The 23,465-nt window shown below is 37.5% G+C and overlaps 1 protein-coding gene across 4 annotated transcripts in view; it reads right to left on the minus strand.

Annotated features, from left to right (window-relative positions):
• The window catches only part of CDH6 (cadherin 6), a 102,925-nt gene that overhangs the window by 23,563 nt on the left and 55,897 nt on the right, over positions 1–23,465 (minus strand). For all 4 annotated transcript variants that reach the window (XM_058042431.1, XM_058042411.1, XM_058042425.1 and 1 more), the window contains 4 exons: positions 6,183–6,477; positions 4,657–4,776; positions 2,523–2,690; positions 833–1,020 (listed from right to left, as the gene is read on the minus strand). In XM_058042431.1, coding sequence (XP_057898414.1) covers positions 833–1,020; positions 2,523–2,690; positions 4,657–4,776; positions 6,183–6,477 — 771 coding nt within the window. The remainder of the gene's footprint in view (positions 1–832; positions 1,021–2,522; positions 2,691–4,656; positions 4,777–6,182; positions 6,478–23,465) is intronic.

A 23,465-nucleotide genomic window follows, 5' to 3' on the forward strand; every position in this document is an offset into this window, starting at 1 on the left:
TTTAGAGACTCTTTGTTACTACTTGGAGAAATGTGGGGAGAGAGTAGTCACCCCGTTTTTCCATTGCATTGTAGAAAATTCACAGCTTCTGTCAGCAACAGACAGAAATACAAACAGAGTTAGACTGATATCATAATCAGGCCCTGGAAGGCATCTCCTAAAAAACAAGTAATGACAGGTGTCGTACTGATATCAACAAGCAAGTGCATGTTTGGAAAATCTACACAATGTCTATCTAGTGGTGACTGAACTTGAATTGATGAAGGATGATATTTGTAACCTTATCAAGTTTGCCTGATAACCCAGTGTAAACAATATTTCTCAAACCTTTTTTGACAACCAATGTGCAACCTAGCAGATGATGTCCACTGTGATCTTGCAAGGCACTGATTTTTTTTTTCTAAAGCAAAAGCACACTGATAGATATATTAAATTTTACAAAATGTGAGTCAAAAGAAATTTGTCTATGTACTTTAATATATTATAGCTGCTGAATCAACATCCTCTTATAAGGAAGAATAGGTAATGTGATACTTATTATTTTTGTGGTCTTAACACAGTATCTTCTACTAAGTGAGCAAAACCTGTAAGCATCATAGGGAGAAAATCACAGTTGGATGGTGGAGCTTCCTTGAGTTTTTCTGTGAGTATATTCAGGCTGCAGAATTTTTTCTCAGTTGTACCCCACTCCTTAGGTAATTTACTCTCTCACATCCTCCAAAGTTTGTGTATTGCTTCAGTAAAGAAGGTGTAAGAGGAAGGATACCAATTGCTTGCATAAAAGAAACTTTACATATGTAGAGGCTGGGATAAAGTGTGTCAAGATTTGTACCTTTTTCACGGTTATAATTCCTTCCTGTGTGTCCTTGTCCGTGGTAATTCCAAACATGTCGTATCCGTCCCCCTCAGTGATGCTGTACTCAATCTCTGCATTTTCATCCACGTCAGCATCATTAGCTTTTATCCTGCCAACCGGGGAGTCGAGCGGCGTTGACTCAGGAGCTCTGAACTGGTATGTGCCTACAGCAGACAGACAGGGATATCTGGTTAGGCAGTCTCCAGGTGCTTTGGACACCATCTCTCAGCCCACTGTCCATGCTGGGCATGTGCAGGTGAGTTAGGAAGTCACTGGGTCTTCCTGGGCCCTTTTCATGGGGGTAAAAGTTACTTGTTTTTCTACCTGTTTGCTCATGCAGAGGATGGGCAATTTGCTTTGCTATAAACATGTAACTTTAGCAACAGATGACCCTTTCTGGGTGCTCCCATGGTCTCTGTTGGCTGTATCAGAAATGTGTATGAAAAATGTCTTGAGGCCAAAGGGCAAATATTAAGAATTGTCAGAAGCTAGTGCAGCTTAATATCACTAAAACTGAATCCAGCTCAAATACCCATTAAAAATGTACCACATTGAATTTTTGTCAGAAAAAACCTCTGCTTTCGGAGTGTTGACATTGTGAAGCTGTATCTTTGCTTTTTACATTGAAGACACTCATGTCCAGAGATGTATAATTAACTCATGGGGTGCAGAGTGTTATATTTCTTCTTAAGTTGCTCTAATTTAAATGGAAACTCTTTGCCCACAGCTAAGAACAGACTTTGAACCTAAATGACAAGTTGCTTCCAATAACTTTCCCAGTGACTTAACTGCCAAAGCTCACTGATTTGTCTGATAGTATCTGCAATTATTTTCTGTAACAGCTGCTCTTGAATTTGACACACACTGACACTGCAATACACATACATCATACAGAGTGCAGTGGTTAGACAAAGTAAAAAATGAAAAAAAAAATAAAGAGAGAAAGAAGGAAGTAGAGAGAGAGGGAAAGAGAAGAGGATGAAAGCTGAATCACTTTGAATCCCTTACAGCAATGAACGGTCATTAATAGAAATTACTCTCTAAGAGAGCTTGTGCAATTGATTCCTATAAGCATCACACAGATGTCTACTGGATTATTTGAGAGAGGGGAAGTAAATAGGCAGAAACACCTGGTGTATTTAAGTATGTGGTTTTGGTTCTGTATGCAAAGAATATAGCAAGGTTCCTTGTAGCAAATGCTTTCTTGTTTTAAATACTCCTTTCTATAGAATTGTTCTTCGGATATTTTTGCATACTTTAATAAATTTGTTTCAAAGCTTCAATATATTAGATTACAACAGATACCTTAAAATGCAATTAATCACAAAGTCTGAAAGAAATAGTAGTGAACAAGAAATAGAGATTATGTTGATCAGTTATCTAAAAAGTAGGAAAAGCAGAAGTTGCTTCTGAACAATAATTCACCTCTCAGACTGTCAATTGCAACTGGAGTAAAAAAATATTAAATATTAATTTCCCAGTTATTGCAATTAATCTTGGCATGATGCTATTGCTTAGTTATGTGCTCTCTTTTGCTTTCCTAAAGGAAGTTTGATACTCAGTAAAGTCACAATAGAAGAAACAATATCTAAGGTGAATTAAAAGCAAAACAAGAACCATTTTTGTCCATTTTAGTGTTAGAACACAGAATGTAAATATTACATACTCTGGGGGAAGCGAGGTGGATTGTCGTTGACGTCAGTCAGGGTGATATTCACGGTGGTGGTCCCTGATAATCCGCCCATCTGGCCTCCCATGTCTTTAGCTTGGATGACCACTTGGTACTGCTCCCTGTTTTCACGGTCCATGTTCAGTAAAGCAGTCTTAATAATGCCTGTAAACATGAAAATTAAAGAGTGGGGAGTTCACAGGTAGTGACTTTGGTGGAAATTCTTATTAAAAGAACAAAAAAGAATCTCTGCGTAGTAAGTAAAATTTGCCCAGTACAAATATTTACTGTTATGAGATGGCTCATTAAATTACAGATTTGTCCTGTCACATCTCAGGCTCCTGCCTATGTGACAGACACAGTATAAGTGGTCTGTCACCCACAGAAAAATGTTCCACTTATTTGTGAGCTATGTTATTTTACATAACTATTTACCCTCTCTCAGTTCCATGCTAAAATCTCTCACTGAACTGGAAAAAGGCTGTTTGTTCATTATTTTGACAGATGTGGTAAAAAAAAGAAAGTAAAGCTAACTTCAGCAAAGCACCAATAAAGAGTGCAGCAACAGTAAATGGAAGAATAGAAATTAATTAAGAAAATTATGAGCATTCAAACATGCCTGAGTATATATACTTCTATTTATACATTGATTGAAATGATTTGCCAGTTACATCCTTCTTCAAAGGCACAAAGAACAGTTATAAGGCCAACTACTACTGAAATTCAATCCTTCCGATTTACCATGAAGGAAAGTGTTTGCATTCTCACTGGGTCTCTCAAGGTAAGAACTGGCTCCTTTGTAGGCAAAAGGGGTGAAATTCAAGTACTGAAATCCATGAAAAAATTCACAGTGGCTTTGAAAGAGACATGTTTCACTCTAAGAGTTCTGCAATTGATTTCCATGGCAGGAAGATCAAGAATGTGGTTTACTTAACTTCCCATCCCCCACACAAACCTCATGATAGAAGTTTATTACTGGTGAACTCCCAGCTACTCTATCCTTATTATAACTTTAGAGGAGTACACACTGCACTGTCCATGTCAGAAAGAGTGCATCAGTGCAAAAAGCCTGGCTTCTGTTATCTAATACCTTATGCTTGAAGGGAAGCTCCCTTTGATCTTGACTCTCCCTCTTCTCAGAACTGTGTACACCCTTTCAACTCAGGTTTCACTTTGAGACATATAGTCTCTCCTTCTTTTTCCCTGCCCGAGTCTCTACGATTTACCTAAGAAACAATCCTAAACCTGATGAATTGTCTGGGATAATCTATTTCTTTCCTGTAAGGATGCTGTGGAGAACCGATTTCCCTAGCTTCTAGCAATACAACACAGTGGATGTTCCACTGAAGGAGTTTATTGAGATAGTTTGGTTGTTCTTGAAAAACTTAGTCAAAAAGCTTGGGAAGAGAATATCTATGTAGTCAGGTAGTCAATGGTACACCAGATTCAGTCAGACAGGATATATATGCACAGGTTCCAAAGCTGTCTGTTAGTCAGACCATTAAAAATTCCAGTCACTGTGTATAATTTAAACATCTTCCAAAAACAGAACTCAGAACTTTGGGATTCTATTTGTGATCTTCTACTTTAGCGCAACAGTCAATTTTACCTCTTCTATCATTACTCTTAATTAAGATTTCTTTCATAAAATTAGCATTAAAGTGATATGTTGCAGATGCAAGAAATTATAATTACTTTAAACAAGTTTTGAAGAAGCAGACGGAGAAAGAAAACTCACCTGAACAAACCCTCAGTCTTAATTTAGCTATTATGAAGATCTATGAGGATTAAGCACTTTTTTCCACACCCACCTGTTTCTCTCTTTCATCTAAAAGCCAACCTATTTGGTTTAATTTAAGCATCCACTGCAGTTTCTGTACCCACTGCTTGTTAAAAATGATTAAAAACTGGTTCAGAACTGTACTAATAGTATTTATTAGACTTTGCTGGTAAGATTAAAATAATGTAGGTGTCATGTTTACAGATGTATCGCTCTATTAAATTTGTCAGATTTTGCACTGAGTAAGATGTAATCTCTTCAAAGTTTGTTTAGCAATATATCCTAGCTTGGCTTAGCATGTCATTTTGAATTACAGACATTGTCACAGAATGACAGATAAGGTCCCCTGACCTGTCTCAGATTCGACAGAGAAATATGGTTGTCCCTGGAGAATGCTGTAGACAACTTTAGCACTGTTCCCATATGTAGGATCATCAGCATCAGTTGCAGTGACTTGCACAACAAAGGTACCTGCAATGAAAAATCAAAGAAAACAAAAATTATTAGGTTTTATTCACGGTCAAGACAGTTTATGATGTAGAGAAAAAAACAATTCATGTTCAGGTAAGACTTGTGGCAGGAAGTTAGTGGCAGAAATATTTGTATTTTGTAGAATTTTCTCTGCTCATGAAGGACATAAACTCAAAATTATACCTGTCTTATTCTCAACTCAGGAAAAAACAGTTATTGATTGGGTATGTGGATCCCTCCTTCACGAACGAAGCAGAAATGCACCCCTCTGCAGATACTGTAAGCATTCAGAACTTGAATCTAGGCCAAGAATATACTTTTGCAAATCTACTCATACTTGTAAAGTATTTGACGTGAGAATGTAACTATGGTTCTTCAGGGGTTTTCTAGAGAAAGAAATGGTATTGAATCATAGGCAAGATGCTAAGAAACATAAAAAATAGCTTAGATTTTTAGCATTTAAAATAATTTGTGAATAAAGTGTTCACATATTAAAATGTGAATATTATGTTCTCACTTCATCAGATGAGTTTTCATCCATATGACAAGTCCCATGAATGAGGGGAGATCATATGCCCCAAAGTCTTTATTTTCATATTGCTTGAGCTTTATTTTAATCTCACTCTTGATCATGATTAATTAATGTTTCTCTCCCTGGACATTATCTCAAATTAGAAATGTGCTTCTTGGAATTTAACCATCCATTGCTCTCTGACAAAGAAATCAAAATGACCCCCCCTAAGAATCAAAACCTGTCAACTTCTCAGGAAAAGATCTCATCTTAAAATAATTTTCCAAAGAAGTTGGTTTTTTTCCTTGTCTTGATTGATTTCTACAGCTAATATATTTTAAATCAATAGAAAAATTTCAGCGGACTTCAAGTGACTTTGAAGCTCTTTTCTTTTGCATGGAAAGAGCAACAGAGGTCATAGGAAGTTAATGGCATATCTCAGAACGAATGGGTGACAGAAATGTGTACAACCCCTTCTGTACCCCCTTTTCCATTTTGTTTACCTTCCTGAACTAAATAAGGGTTGCTGAACAGATCTAGGAGTGGTATTGACACAATTGACCTTGAAATACCATATTACTAATATGTATTAAACCCAGGTATCACATAACAGAGCTCGACTCAATTTAATTGACATTGAACCAGATGGTATTAACTTGCATTTTTTTTGTGGTAAACAGAGGGAGCATGTTTCACCCAGCAGACACCTCTGATTCCAGCAAACTGTTGCCACTATTTTCCTGGATTTTAATTGTTTTTTAATGTCTCAGGTGCCTTTAGTCCAGACTCAAACAGCAGATGTCTCTATTCAACACCTGTAAAGTCTGGGTCCTTCAATAACTCCACGGAAAGAAGCCAGACCAGCCACTGAAACCAGTTATTAGTTAGCACCTACCAACATCTGACATTTCGGGAATGCTGGCATTGTAAACGTCCTTTGTGAACATTGGCTCATTGTCATTGATATCATGGATCTTAATGATGAACTCAGATTCTGGTTCCACTGGTCTTCCAGTCCTTCTGTTTATAGCCTGGGCACGGAGTATGTATACAGGCTTTTCTTCCCTGTCTAGTCTCTTTGTGGCCTGGATGTCACCAGTGTTTTCATTGATAATGAAGAGGTCTCCTGCTCCATCTCCAGAAAGGATGTATTTAAGTGATCCATCTCCTTTATCCTGGTCTGAATGCAGCTGGTGGTGAAATGGGAATAAAAAAAAAAAAAAAAAAAAAAAAAAAAAGAAAGGAAAATAAATAAATAATTGGGACACAATTCTAGATACTTTAACCGATATCATGATATATGCTTTCCTATCAGTAACACTCAGCCAGAAGGCTGCACACTGCTTTTGGGAAATGAGCTGATACTACTGTAGAAGCAGTGAATAGATTGAGTTGTGTGTTGATGTCAGAATTGAAACGGTCAGCAATATTATAAGAAGTTGCCTGAGGATAACCATAAACTAAAGCTGCAGACCACTTTCCCAAGCTACATATACATCAATCAAATCCACATTCTAGTGACTTAGGTGGAATCCTAGGAATATATAGGGCAATGATATCCTACAGTGAAAAAACAGTGTGTTTGGGAATTGCAGTAAGCACAGAATTAAAAAGTGGCCAGTCAAGACATTTCTTAAGTTTAAATTCTGAGTGCTTGGCTCTTATGTCCCACGGGCATTATGTAATATATCATATAATGCACAATAAAATAACCTACCAAATACATACACAAACAGATAAATACATGCATTCACAGTTCTGGCAAACTAAGGCCAGAGCCAGGCAGGTGTAACAGACCATTACAGCCCTGGAAGTGAAGAGATCAGTTGCCTTATCCAAAGGGGCATAGATGAAGGTGAAACATGGTGGGGGAAAGGGAAAGAAAAGAATGATGGCAATTAGCATACAAAGCATGCACTGCCTGAACTATCATCTTTTATTTCCCCAGATGATTTCCACATCTCTTGGAATTCTGTTGAGTGACTCAAAAGGGGTAACTGATTAAATCATATCCTTATGAGTATTCCTTAAAAAAGCCTTATTTACTCCCCTAGCCTTAAAATCCAGGCTACTCAACTGCAACTTATTTTATTGTTACATTAGCAAAACTAAAAATTATCAAAATGAAACATTACAATGGCTTCCAATGTGAGAGCATAGGTCATGAAGACAATGGGGAAAAAATCTGTTAGGTAGCAGATTCCTGGAAATTGTTTCTTTCATAGACAAAACCTGTTTAAGAGTCAGGAGAGCTGGATTTTCTCAACCATCTCTTTGCTTATCTTTTCCTGAATAAGAGTTAAGAAAAAAATCCCTGGTTGAGTGTTTTGCAAAGCACTTAGCATTGCTGGATAGCATGGAGAAGACAGAAAAATTTGTAGATTTAAAGAATCTTGGCATAGACGCCAGCTGTGCCTGGCTATGCCCTACCATGCTGGAAGGGCAGCCTACAGCATGACCATATGGTCAATGTTTTCAGCTTCCTCCAAGTTTCTGCTCAAATCAGAAATCCACAGACACCACACTTGGTGGCACAGTGCTCCACTGTGTGTACATATGCCAATGATCCCTAGAGAAAGCATGTACCAAGCAAAAAGTCTGCCTTTAAGGGCAAAACTCTCCATCAGCACACATTCCAAGACTGTCCAATAATACAAAATATCATAACTGTGGCATGGCTAATCATTAGCACACATGCTGAAGCACTCTTCTTAATTTTCTCCTTCAGGGAGAAAATGGGCATTCTGTGTAATTTTGCACGGAGCCCTTTCTCTTGATAGTAGGAATAGCAATAATTAGGTTCTGTGCAGAATTTTTCCTAAACAGTTTTCACATCCCTTCACAAAACCAGTCAATACCATTTGCTCTGTTTTCTGGATAACAAAGTTTCCCAGAAGGCTAGGCTTGAAATTTGGAATAGAATTGAAGTCTCTTGAGTCTCATTCAGTTGGCAAATTTCCTTGGCCAGGGGGCCTAGAGGAATTATATTATTTACTAGACATAAGTTCAGACTCTAAAAAGCATCTATCAGACCAGCTTATTAAGAAGTCAGACTATAAGTCTACTGCAGGAAGTAATTTCAATTAGTTATTTGAATAGAACTCTCCTCAAAGGCAACCTGCAACAGAAAAGGTATGAAAATAATTTTAAAATTGTCTATTTTTATGATTGTTTCACATCAAAAATTCAACTTCTGTTTGCCTTGAAAGCCTGTTTAACTTTGTCTGTTTCAGAATGGGACAAAAACAGCCCTCAGTAAGAGACTATCATTAATTCGTATGAGTCATGGAATGTGCTGTTTTGAGACTTGATAAAGGCTGAACTCCCAAGCTCATTTTTATCATAATTTTAATTAAACTTGGTTTCAATGAACAAAGTAGCAAAAAAAGGTCAAGATAGAAAAGGTGTTGGAACCACTGGGAATAGTTTTCCATAATATTCTTTAACTAGCCAAGACTACTTAAAGAACTAAAAATGGAAACATTTATGGTTTTTTCGTATCAATTGTTTATTAAATGTTCACTTCTTCTCCAAAATTAACCCACTTGTGTAAGACCCACTGTGACTGTGATAGTAAGACAAAATACATCTCGATGTCATCAGCAGTGAGGATGAGGTGATCCTCATCCATGGTTCAATCTTTAGACCTCCATCTAAATCACTATCTTTAAAAAAAGATTCTCCCTTGGATAAAATCTTTTCCAATATCTTTAGTTTGACAACTTTCCTAAGACATGACAGAGCAAACTACGTGCTCAGCTAGCCAGGCTGCATGGGGGTTATTGACTGTGAGAGTCTGACCTGCGGGAAGTCATGTCCTGCATGTGTATTACAGAGAGCTCAGGCTGGCTCAATGCTGGCTCTTCAAACCAGCAATGAAGGTGCAGCATATCATCATGTGCGGCCTCATCAACCTGGTTCACAAAGGGCCTCCAAAAGTATGACCGAAATCTATTTGATTTCAGTAAGGGAGGATAAGTCTCGCCATAAGGTTTTTGTGGGATAGACCTGTATCACACCGCCTGCTTAATTGCTGGGACAATAACTTTATTATCAAAATAGTTTGGATTTTGTTCCCTTCTATTCAGAAAAAAAATTAAAAAAAATATATATATACATAATAAATAAATTAAAAGCCAAGCAGATCTCAACAAGAGTTTCTCACAGATGAAAAATTTGCAACATCCCCTAGTGAGGAAAGTATATACATATATATAAAAAAAGATTTACTATTTTAGATTAGTTTATCTATCCTTGACTGTTTATTTGGTAGAAAAGACCTACCCAGAGAAAGACAATATTGTTTTTTCATTTTTTAAGTGTCAGTTTATCTTGGAAGAAATATTTTGTTTGCGTGACCTATACGAAGAGGGAAATTGCTACTACTACCAAGTTAAAAAAATAAATTTGCAAATAACATCAAACAACAAAAAAATGGTGCAAATTGAGTCTGGAAGAAAGGTCTGGCGGTGAGATGTACTTAAAACTACAGTTGATGGTTTTTGCATATAAAACTTAACACCATTGTGAGGTTATGAGGATGAAATAAATGGTAATAACAACACTATTTTCTTTTAAAGTTGAAGTTATTTTTCACTACCCCGACATCTCATTGTGAAGAAAGTTTGCTGTAATGAAGTATGTGCATAAATTATACTGCAGATGCTTTTAGCAGGACTGTCACTAGCCAATACATGACATTATAGCTTCACTCTCTTTACTCATTTGTATTGCAAAAAGGTGTCCATTATACTCTGCATAAAGTTAGACCAAAAAAAGGGCCGTAGCAGATAGCCATGGAATAGAACAAAATGTTTGGGACACAACCCTCATGTAATCTGGGCTGCACCATATAACCATTCCTCAAGACAAAGTTAGTGCAGCCAATTTTTTAAGTACTCCACTTTAGGACAGATTTTTTACTTCTGCTGGAACTCAGCGTTACTCACTGGTCTTCATTTCAGTTGGTGGCTGAACTGAGCAATACCCCAAAGGTAAGCAAAATGGTGAAGAGCTAAGTCTGTGCAATAAAAAGTAAATGTATCAGCAATTGCACTGTATTAATATTATAATAAATTGATTCCCTCAGAATCTAATCTGAACACTCTTCTGACATTGTCCATCAATCACTGGCTAAGATTGAGGATGAATGACAAATTAAAGATTTTACTATGCCCTAGGCATAGTTTTACTCATTTTACTTTAATACCACTGTAAAGTGAGCCATCTGGTTTGCTTTTAATGACTTACAGTCAGATAAAAACTCTCCAGCCTCTATCTTTCTTCTGCTCCTCACGAATGTCCTGGGCCAAACCATTCAAATACATTTGCCTGGACATGGAGAAGGCTGCATTCCCCCTGAAGGAAGAGTTTAAAGTGCACTCAGGACTGGAGCAATAGCTCCCTGGATTGGACATTCTGCTTGTTGTCATATACATAATTATTTTAAAGTGAGAGCTGTTTGTTTTCTGTTTTTTTTCCCCTTAAAATGAGCCACAATCTAAGTAGCCTTGTTCTCCACAGTATCTCTGGCAGAGCCCTCCAAAATCTCCAAGGGTAGTAGCAATGGACTGTCTTTGGCACAACATCAAAGAAAAGGGAAGTGAAATCTCTGCTCAAAGTATTTTTACACAACCTTTTTTTAAAAAAAATTATTTCTGGACTGAATATATTGACAACATTTGTGTTCATCTCACATCATATCAACAGACAGCACCGCTTCATTTAAAAAGGAAAATTTGACCGGGATTTTAAGAATTAAGTTGGATCCTTAGATTCTACACACTCAGGAATTCCTTCAGCAAAGATATGGGAAGAATTTAAGGGCATTTCCAAGCGCTTTTGCAGCTAGACTCTAAACTGCTGTGGTGCAGGGAATAGCATCTCCCAGGAGGACAGTGGCAGGGCCTGGCAGGCATGGTCTGTCCCACCACCCCAGGCAGGAGCAGGGCGCCCACAGGTGACCAGGACAGCCCTGGTGCTGGGTACTGGGAGCCTCCTGGGAATGGAGACGGCTGGGCAGGGCTGTCAGGAGCTGGAGACTGGCCCTGCTGTGGTGTTCCTGGGGCAGGGCCATGTGGCTGACCTGGAGTCCTGGGCCCTGGGCAGGGGGACAGGGACAGTCAGGCCTGGGCAGTGAACTCGGGACACTTTTCTCAACATGCTATATTCACCTTGATGTGAAACTTTATGAAATATCAGGACCAAAACCAAATAATTGAAGTGAGATCCGATTTGTTTTAAAAGGTTAAGACCAACCACTAACTTATTTTGTGTGTTTAAATGGAATACACCAGAGAGAAGTGGCTTTCTAGCACGGATATTTGTAACAAGGTTGTACTGAAAATGTACTTTTACAGCTGTGGTAATTAAATTCCAAAAAATTGAAATTGCAGGCCGTGACTATTCTCCAGGCTTAAATAACACCCCTCCTCTACCTCATTCTGTAACACTGATTTAAACAGCATAGTTAATCTCATTTGTGAAGTGGCTTTAGGTTATGAAAGACAGCTGTAAATGGCAGTTTAGCTCCCACTAATGTCATATTGCTGGTTAGGATACCTGGCAATTCAGTGGGTAAAATGGTTTTCTATTCACCCTACAGACCAAGCTCCTTTCCCTTCTGTGAATATTACATGCTGCTGCTGAATTTCAGAGCAGTTACTGAATCTCTGCAAAGATCAAAGTCAATTGACCTTGGGATGTATACACTGAACCATCAACCTACAATTATACACAAATAAGCTGCCTGTTGTGTCTTATTATTCATTTATGGTTTTAAGAGTGACTTGATATTCTGGGGTTGGTGTGGTCCCATTTTTGTCTCCTAACACATTAATGAAATAGAGACCAACTATTAAAATAGTAAGCAAGCAGTTGGTAGGTAGCTAGTGAAGGGAATAATGGTTTTATTCCTGGGAATATTCATAGCACACGATTTCACTCCAAATTTACTATATCCAAACACCAAAGTACAGTCTAGAAACAAACAAATTCAACCAAATGTATTGCTTGAGGTTACAGATTGCAATACTGAAGCATTTAGAGAAAACAAGGCATGCAAAAAACTGCTAATGCCGTAATAATAAAAGCAGGAACAACCCTGCACTCCTCCTTGGCTCTCCTGGTGCTCTTTACCCCTACATCACCAACAAAATCCCTCAATTACTATAATAACCAACTCCTTTAGTAATATCAAATAATCAGCACCAAACTTTTCACTCTATTAGGTGACTGTGTTAAAAGGAAAATGTCACTGGCTCTGCACATTAGGTAATAAGTATTTATATGTATTTTAGTGAAGTTTAAGTACACACTTGTTTCTAACTCACAAAAAATAACCCCAAAATACAACATACAGGTTCCACATACACAAAATATATCCCATATCATCAGGGCAAACACCCACACAAATAATTTATTTCAAGACATAAAAGATGCTTTCTTCCAGAGGGTATTCCAGAAGAGTTCCAGCATCACCAGAAATTTCAGATTTCCAATGGATGAGTGTGCCATGTTTTTTGGGTCTCAACCATGCTAAGCTCTGGATCCTTCCATACACCACATAAGCTACATAACTCAGCCCTAAGCCAAAATCTCTTGTCTCTCTCATATCACTCACGTCATTGAATGGTTCTGGATACTTCCTGCTCTGGCCCTTGTCCTTAAATCCTCTAGAAACTGCAAAATGGTGCTGCTTCTCATGTTCCTTACATACTTTCTGGAGAAGAACCACCACGGGCCACAGTGGATGTTAGTTTATTTGCGCATCTATGGAAAAGCCAGCTGAACAGCCAGTCAAGGCTAAAAGTAGGTTTGTTTGCTTGATGTAGCGACTGTTCTTCAAACTGTATGTGAGATTAATAATTTTGACACCTTTATTCTTCTACAAAATTAAACTCCAATGAGTTAATGGACTATAGAGCTATTTAGAGAAGGCCAATGGGCAGAGATAGAGCTAGACTACTGAACCTGATTATTAGATAGCTAGATGATTAAAAATAATTTTGAAGACAATGGGAGAAAGATGCTACAGTGATTCTAAATCTTCTTGGTGCTTACAGAAACTAGAAGGGATGGTTCCTTTCCATTCTTATATAAAGCAATTTGAAGATTATAATAAGAATTATATTCTATAGCATCAAAAATCAAGAGGCAGACTTTGAAGTATGGTTCAAACACTGCCATTTTCAAAGAAAATAAAACAATAAAAAAAAAAGGACAAGATTAAAAAGAAAGGCAAATAGACCTGTGCTAGCAGATCACAGCACCATGATGCCTCATGCACAGCTGTCAGGAACAGTGCTTTCACACAGGGGCTGTGTTTAAACTGTTACCATATGTGCTTGAAGCAGATTCACACTCTTTTGTATCTCCTTACTAACCTGAGATTTGCTGTCCAAAGCCACCAGCAGTCTTGATTTTTAATCACTTTCTTGCCCTTACAGATGTCACAGTTTATGAAGTAACTGAATGGGTTAACTATAGCAAGTGATTGGTTTAGTAAGGTAAGTACAGCTCCTATACCATAGTTAATACAGTAAACCCAAATATGGTTCAGAGTGACTGATTCCTGAGTGTTTGAATTTATTAATATAGTTTTATCTTGCTTGGCTCTTACCATATCTAGCAAAGAAAAAGCTGTAACAGGTTCACAGTTCCTGTTCAAAGAAATAGCTGCTCTTGAGGGTAGAAAAGATCTTGTTTCCCAAACTAGATGTGTTGTTCTTGTGCCAGCATTGTGTTTCTGTTTTTAAGAGCCTCCTCCCATATACATACATTCTTCCTCATCCTGCATTTACAGATAATAATTACATATGCTTTTGGTTTTATTGTTTATTGTTTTGTTTTTGTTATTTTTTTATTTTGTTTTTTTTTTTTTTTTTTTTATAGACTCCCAGCCTATATACGGCTTTTGCTTACAAAATAGGCACTTCTGAGTCCTCAACTGAAAACCTGTTTACAACCTCAGTATCTTGTATTCAAGTCAAGTGGATTCCAAAAAGAGCCAGTGAAGAAAAGGCCAGATATGGAGGGCTGATGTTCCTAGCTGGTTTTCTGTAATTGCTGCATTTCAATTGGCCTTTCTTCTGTACAAATGGACATAGACTTTGGAATGTTAATGTTTTCCTACCTGCATTAGAAATGAGTACAAAGATTTGCCATTTTCATTGCTATATCAAAATAGTTCTTCTAGACTAAAACACTCAGTTTTTTTCTCCTTCTTCTGTTCCTTCTCCTTCCATTTTATGACCATACATTGTCTATTAGATTTTCTTTCTTAATGACTCCTATTTAATGAACATCGCATTTTTTCCTGTTTCTATTCCTTCCATTTTTAATAGCTCTCTTTTTCTACTGTAGTATGTTCTCCTAATAAAGGGTAAAATGAAATCAACAATCATTGAATCACTGAGTTGGAAGGGATTGAACAGGATCGTCGAGTAATCCAAATCTTGATTGAAAACATTAAATCTATAAAAAATTGATGAAATAGAGCACTGAAGAATTACTGAGGTTATAGGAGGTTCCTGCATTTTAGTGTCTTGGTTTTTTTGGAGTTATTTAAAAATATACTATGTCTATTTGATTGTGCTTACAATTTTGATCCATAAGAGTTAGTATAGCAAACCCAAGAATACCTCAAAACCCATCTCATTCAGCTGTGGAATCCTATTAATATAATAATACATAGCAGGCTGTGTTTTTGTAGAAAGGACATATCTGCAAGATACCTTGTTTATAAAAAGCGTAGCAACCCTGGTTGCATTCAAACAGGCAAATTAGCAGAAAAATTGATATTGAAATAATAATAAGAAAAATGTAAAGGATATAGGAATTCAATACTTGAACTATTAAACAAAAGTCAAATGTTTTATTAAGATAACAATCTTGGTGCAGAACATGCAAAGGGTAAAACAAAAATATCCTCTAAGGGTAACCTTCAACTTAGGTACTGGCTTTTTAAAAGAAAACAAAAAAAAAAGGCAGCCATGAGATTCAAGAACAACAAAAAAGGTAAAATTGCACCCACTGCAAACAGCAAAAAAAGCTACAAGCATTCCGCAATAGCACTATCATCTGCAAAACATATTGTCCTGATATTAAGAATTGCAGGAGAATTTTTAAAAAATATCATGAGGATGCTGTCTTTCTGCTTCTTGAGAGTACCAAAATGTCAGTGAACTTTCTCATTCATTCGCAAAAGTAGCAGTGACAATTTGTTCCCTGCAAATGAATGACACCAAAAGAGGCTAAAACCAGTTTCATAGAGATGAAAAAATTCAGTAAATGAACAGATCAAAAAGCACTAAGCATATTTCAAGATTCAGAAGCAACCAGGTACTCAAAAGGCAAACTGAGTATAAAAGATGGTGGCATTTGATTTCCAAACAAATACAACACAGAAAGGTCAATATAATAAGAACAGAGGGTGCTAGAGTGAAAAAAAATAAAAATAATAAGAAATATAAAGGGCAGTGGAATAAGAATTTGTCATTAGATCAGAGACAAGATGTAAGGTGTTCTCTCACTTTGGAACCACAGGCTCACACCCTTCAGGCAGGCTGGAAGTCTGGAACAGGCTGCCCAAAGTGTAATTGGGAACCCGGTGTTCTGTTTTAAATGTATGGAGCTAAGAATAAGCATCCATACTCTGGTGACTCACACCTTTATTACACACCCTTCAAAACCACAAATGGGTTTTCTAACTTGAAGTGCAAACATGCAGCCACAGCTAATCAGCTTTGCAAAAAATCAACTGGTATGTCAATCCTTTCAACATTGCCTGGGACCTCTTGAGGCTTCTCCCTCTTGGGTTCCCCAGCTGCCTCTGCTCTTCGCTGTGATTAAACAGGGCCAGTGGCACAAGAGCTTTTTTCCTGCACTGCAGTACACCAAACTAGCAAGGTACCTTCTGCTGACAGCCCTTGTCTCCAGGGGCAACTGATTATCAGATCTTAATGAATATCTGGCAAAGCTGCAAACTAGGTAAAGGTATTTTCATGTTCTCTTGAGCTGAGTGCTGTTAAGCACTTCTGTGGTAATGCACTTTATTTGCTCCTCTTCCTATTATCTCTAAGTCAAATTATAGCAGGAATTTACAAAGTTTGCCCTTACAAAGACAAATAGTTCTTTAATTTGTAAGGACCAAGAGACCATGGTGTCAAGTCTTATCTCTAGACATATGGGCTCTTGAATTTCATGTCCTTTTATCAAACTTCTTGCTTTTATTTGAACTACTGTATAACACTAGAAAGAAGCAGTCTTCCTTTCAGACTCTAAGGAACTCAAAACAATTCTGACTCTGAGTAATAACTGACCTCTTACTTAAAAAAAAAAAAAAAAATGGTTGCATACTGAATTTTCCCAGTTTTACTTAGAGCTGTTGGGTTTCATTATGCCTTTGAAAGATCAAAGAGCTCTCTTCAGCTAAACAGTAGTGATGGTAACAATAGAGCATTATACAGACTTCTGCAATTACCTTCACAAAAGCGTGAAGATCTTGTTCTTCTCTCCAGGCAGGCCAAGGCAGTATAAAATCCCTGTTTTATGCTTTTGGTACATCTATTTAAACATCTGGATTTCTTTGTCAAAGCAAGAATTATTTCTTCTTGCCAGTGTTTTCAAAATGTGGGGTAGCAAAAGGACCTGGTAGATACGAGGATTTGCTTTAGTTGAGACATCGGCATTAACTTACTAAAAAGTATAAATGGATGAGCCAACTCCAGACTTCTCACAACCTAGCTCAGGTATTAAGAAAACTCTCTTGAATAGCTGAGCAAAATAGTAGGATAGATTAAAAAAAATATTTTATCTAGTGTATACAAATCAGTTATCAGGAATGATAAATCAAGCCTCTGAATTCTTGAAAAAGCTGTACAAGTCATTTTAGGAGACAGACATTGCTAGCATTGCAAATCTGCCACATTAACTGAATAGTCCAGTCATTGGCTTCAAGTTTTAATACGGCTTTTGTCACAGTCTTCCTGTCTGATCTTAGACAGATCACTATTTGATGCTTCTACATTCTCCCTGCAGTAAAATGTTAACAATGTCCAGTTCTGTATGTAACGATTACAACATGATTTGAGAACCTTGGGTATAATTTGTTCCGTGTTTATGTAAAGACTGGGTATGATTTAACTGGAATCAAGAATACCAACATTGTGGTTTTGCCATAGCTTGCTGTATTTAGAGGGTGGGGCAGATGGCCTCTCCTTAATGCAGCTGCAATGGTAGAAAACTGAATTGTTCTCAGGTTTTTGTCCTTATCCCACAGCTGAAGGTTACCATCACTAAAGGTTTGCATGGGTAGGTGGAGAAGTTTCTGAATTCCAAGGTTGGCTATATTAGTTAAAGTAGCATTTTGAGGTATTTTAAAAATTCCTCGAAAAGGAGTATGTGTGCTCTCATATGAGAAGTTAAAGAAAATTAGGTGCCTGACTTGTAATGACATTCGATGGAAATACAAAGAGTTCATAAAGGATGCATGCTTAAACCCCATTATTCAATTAGAACTGTGCCTACAATTCAAGAGCACCAAATTTCTTTTCAGCTTTTTCCTAAGTCAGAGGAAATTAATTCAAATATCCTGATATCCTTCCACTGAATATAATGGGACTTCTGTCCTATACTGCATTAGTCAATTAGAAAAGGGAATTCAGACAGTAGAAGATGGCAGCAGGTATTCTGTTGTGATTAGGAGAAAATATTTTTTTAAAAAGAGTACATTCAGCAAACATGCACTTCAATAATAATTTTAGTGTATGTGCTTTAGTCTTTAAATTATGCGATGTGTATAGTTAGTGAAATAGGTCTGTATTATATGTCCAGATTTATTTACCTTTGATTTCTCTGGGAATTTACCCAGAGATAGTTGATCGCTCTTTATCAGTGGTCAGAATTATCTGCTTAATCACTGACAAAATATTTTCTTGAGAATCATGAACTTTCAAAAATTCTTCATAATTAAACTAAGCAAATGCAGCACCTTAATTAAGCTATATGAGCACATACATTTCTCATTCCGTGAAAACCTCTATTCTCCTGTGGTAGTACAGAAGAATCTGTCTGAAAGATGAGCAGCACAAAAAAATTAAAAAAAAAAAAACCAAAACCTTGGCCTAATATCCAGAAATGTTTTTACTGGGATACAGTTGAATAAAACATCAGGCTTCTTCAGCAAGTAACAGCTTCTGACTACTCCCTGATGGATGCGCTTGAAAGCAAATGCTCATCCTTTGCTTACTGACAAAGGTGACCCTTTGATATTCTGAGTGCTTGATGCTGACAATCAAACCCTGAAATGTGTGTATGAATTTTACATGCTGTATAAAAGTGTGTGTATCAGGGAGGAAGAAGCAGGATAGAGAAGAGAGGATACAAACACTAAAATAAACGAAAACTCACATTCTGATTTAAATGAAGAATTAACAAAAAGGATACTAATTCATATCTACAAGTTTAATTGAGTCTTTAATCTGTTTTCATGCTACTGTCATTTAGTTCTATAGGTCAGAAGCTGGGAAAATGAGATATATTTCCATTCTGTTATGTCCTCCAACTTTGTTTCTAAACATAAATATGTGTTATATAACCAGATAATAAAAGGTTTGTGAGGCAGTAGATACAACACAAAAGGCCATACATTTATCTCTCAACACGACCCTTTTGATGAAGACTCCTCAACATGGAAAAACATTTATGGGAAATGTTAGGCAAGTCTGGCATTGAGTAGATTCTTCTTTCAAATAAGTATTCCTCAAAGTGCCATTAGTGAGGCTGTGAAGGGACAGCTCAAGTGACCTGAATGCTGCAGCAGAATGTAGATCCTTACAGAGGCCAGGTCAGGAAGGCAAGGAGGTGGATTAGCAAATAATCAGCCACATGTAGGTGGAGCTTTGCTGTGAAACAGGTGACAAATCAGTCGAGATCTTGAAGATAAGAGGACAAGCCAACACAAGACATCACATTAGGTTTCTGCCACAGACTGCCTGCTCAAAGAGATGAAGCAGATGCAGCCTTCTTTAGACAGATGGAGGAAACCCCTGTGCTCTTGGGGGACTTTAATTATTCTTATGTTTGCTGGAAGGGCAATATGTCTGCGTGTAGGCAACCCAGGTTTCTGCACAATGTCCTAAGACAACTTCTTCACCCAAGTGATTAATGAGCTGACCAGAGGGTGTGTTATGCTGGACCCATTCATCATGAATAAAGGAGAAGTGCTCAGGGATATGGAACTGCACTTTGCCCACAGACCCCAAAGAGCCTTGAGTCAGGCAGAAAATTCTGGTAGAGTGAAGCATTATCCACAGCAGAGAAAAACCAATAAATCAGGAGCCTTTTAAGTAAATTGGACACAGTTCCATAAAAAAAAAAAAAAAAAAAAAAAAAAAAAAAAAAAAAAAAAAAAAATTGATGCATCTAAGGACAGTGACAGGGATGAAATATTTCTTTCTATAATGTCTGGAATCCATGGTCTTTGGGGATGGTTCTTAAATTCTGAAAATAGGGAAAGTAACACCAATTCAGATTCAAGATCCAGGATGGCCTATCTAGGAACGAATATTAATTTTGACTGGAGAACCTGGAATTCCTTTGGTGAAAATACTTGTATCTATGCTCTCCTAATTATATAATATCTAGTATTCATGAAAGGAAAGAATTCTCTCTGAAGCACATATAATTGCTGTGATACTATCAGTCTAAAAATTCTAAAGGAAATTGTTCATAAAATATTTCTGTAGGTAAAATAACAGATATTTATAAGGTGAATGGTGTAGATCCTGACAAGATCTACATGCAAGTAGCTGAGGGTCAAGCTCACCTGAGTTTACAAATACCACAAACATACATGCAAGGGTTTTCTTCCACAGGCATTGACTCTTTGCCTGCAACCCCCTTGGCAGTTGTTATTCCCAAGATGTGGGAATTATGTTATTCCCATTCTTGGAGCAATTTTAGCCTTTGTAAGCAGCATTAACTAGATTTTAAGCAACTGACCTGAAAAGTGCAAAACTACCTGAAGTGGAAAGGAACTATGAATGAATGCTCTGACACCTCAGTTTGCATGTCCTTTATATCCTCTGCCAGCGCCCTGATCAGCTTGATTGTAAGGGCTGTTAGGCACAAGGAAATATGTCAAAGAGCCAAAGGTACACATATGTTGTTTGGTTCTGTCTCTTGGGGAGAACTTTCCACTAATGACAACATGATGCCAAACAAAAAAGTCGTACAAATGACTTTGTTGCCTTCCAACATGAATATATAGAATGGGTAGAGATGACCAATATGCTAAAGATGACTAAATGATCATTATGTGAGCCTCTGCAATTCATTAAAACCTCCTTTGTTCCATCAGACATCCAATGTGAAACATCACTTAATGTTTCATAGAGACAAACTATGAAATAAAGCCAGAGGGATGATATTCCTATAAAGAGAGACCATTTCAGCTGAGCTCTTCAGGAGCCCTGCCCTGTACCACATGGCATAAGCAAGCTGGGGATAGAAGAACTGCAATCATCATCAGATATGACTCCAAAATAAACAACTCTGGTGAGAAAACAGTGGGAATTAGAATTCTAACATTAACATTTGCTAATGTCTCCCCCTTGTCCTTTAATGTAAATTTTTAAACTTCAAGATCACTCAGCAATTTATTTCTTTACAAACTGTGTTTTTCTGTTTTGAGGTGGATTTTTTATGAAATTAGAAGACAGAAGAGAAAGGACTGATTTTTTTCCTTCTCTTTCCCTCCTCTGAAATTTCAGAGGACAATTCTTTCCTTTCCTTCATCTGCCACCTCAGACTTTCATGACAACTACAAGCTTCACTGCATCCTGAAGTACTTGCAAGTGCATGCTGAGGTTTCTTTCACCCCATTAATGGTGAACGCAAGCCACAGTCTGCATTAGTGCATACAGATCAACAGCAGACATTCACATCACAACACATTTTCAGTTTGTGTTTTGAAATGTTACACTGACTGGCCACAGCTCTCAACCTGCTGCTGCCCCACTGTGAACTGATGTTAACCAGAGAGAGAAATGGCAGCAAAAGAAAAGGGAGGCACAGACAATATATTTAATTTAATAAAGAGATTTCTCTAAGCTTTATGGTTTACTATATTTGGTAAGTCAACTGTAAATAACAAATGGTGGAGTAACAATGGTTGTCTTAGGCCTGAAGGAGGGATTTTATTTTTCAGCTATCCCTAGCCTTCATAATTTATATTCATGGTGTTGCAGTTTCATAGCAGGAACACTATTGTACTATACAAACAAACAAAAAAATAGTAATGCAGCTCCACATAACAGCGATCTAAATAATCCATAATCAAGCGTGAACTTCACATGTAGTCTCTCCCTAGAGAGGAAGATTAAGATGTTCAGCTGTTTTTCTATAGCTGGAAGACTAGGGACACACAGTTCAGGACTTTGTGCAGACTGCTAACAAGAGTAGAACAGGATGATCTGGAAAAAGATGTGATCCAAAATATAAGCACCGGTATGAGTAGGTAATTAGCATGTGGAAAACAAAATTGTTTTGTTTGGGACACAAAAATGAAAAACAAGAATTAACAGAAATATTGCCTTGAGGGTCCCAGGATTTGTTTTTTCTGCAGGCAGAATGGGAAGAAGGGGAGGAGGTTCTGTATAGTTACACTGTAAGTACCATCATGTGCCATCATGTAGGAAATGTGGTTTGTTTGAAACAGATGGTTGTAAGGCTCTTATATTGTGCAATATATTTGGATACAAGGATGATGCCAAGTAGATTCACAATTATGATGATCGTAAACATTAACCATGCTGTATTTCCTGCCTTTTCATTTTCTGAATAATATCCTTGCCCATCCCACCCATTGCTCATTATCTCCTTTCTTAGCCTCCGTGTGATGGTTTAAAACCTGCAAGCTGTTTCTGGATTGTCGTCGTGGGCCCCTAACCTCTCAGCTGTCCCTCATTACGGAGTTATCTCTATTCCGCAGGGACCGACAGCACACAGAACTTCCACCAGCGCCCGTAAATCTTTCACACAGGAATACAAGACAAGTGTGTGTATGTGTGTGCAATGCAATATAGAAATGAAGGGCACTTGGGAAAGTCAAGTGCTGGAACATAAAATATGACTGATGGATGAGGAATAATGGAAGCGCAGATGTGCCACAGCATTTGTTCTGCTTCTTAGGAGAATGACAAGTACTAGCCTACTGAAGAGGGAGGCAGGTGACCTAATCATACAAACTAGGGGGGGGGGGTAGGGAAGGGGCTAAGAACTCTGATTTTCTTTTGTTTTCCAACCTCTGCTGTGAAATTTCTGACTTTTAGCTGTGTGGAAGGCCACTTAACCTCCCTATACATCTGTTTTGTCACACGCAAAAGGCTGGTCTGCATTGTCTCTGGATGCAGAAGCAAAATCTTGACCCCAAGAGAGCCTATTTTAATAATCAGAAATGAATAGAAAATTCCTTTGTGATACTTTCTGAATAAACAGAAGTTACAAAGGTAACTTTTAACTTTAGGCATTGTAAAAATAACAAATAGTCTGTGCTTGGAACAGGACATTGAAGGCATCAAGTATACATAAGTGCAAGTTACAAGGCTAGGTAAAAAAAATACTGAACAAGTGCCAATAAAGCTGCATAAAGAATGTCAGAAGTGCAGGGGAGTCATTTTAGTTTGACCTTTCCCATCTTGCTTTTTCGGGGTACAAAAATTTTAAAGGTAAGTACAGAACAGTAGTGCAGTAAAATCTGAGAGAAATTGAAGATTTCTCTTGCTAGTTATCATGCCATCCAATTAAGATATGATACCTTTTAACCATTGGAGTAATGTTACCCATTACTACCTAAAATGCTGGAAAGGCATGGACTGTATTACATGACAGTAATTTTCGTTGTTTAAATAGCCCCTTGTGTGTGCTCACAGCCAGATAATTTTCCCTCAGTATGTTGTTTAGTCCCTCTACTTGCAATGGCTTGGAAGAGATTCTGCCTTTTGTTTCATTTGCTTCTGCTGAAATACACTGCTGTGCTTGCCTTCAGAATGGTTGTAGCCAGAAGTAAAATCATACAACAAAAAAAGAAAAACACTGCTGAAACGACACTGTGATAAAATTTAATTTATCCCCTCCTCAAAAGCAGGGTCAACAGTACCTTAAATCATTTCTTGAC

Source organism: Melospiza georgiana, chromosome 1 (genome assembly GCF_028018845.1).
Source record: "Melospiza georgiana isolate bMelGeo1 chromosome 1, bMelGeo1.pri, whole genome shotgun sequence".
Classification (NCBI taxonomy): Eukaryota; Metazoa; Chordata; class Aves; order Passeriformes; family Passerellidae; genus Melospiza; species Melospiza georgiana.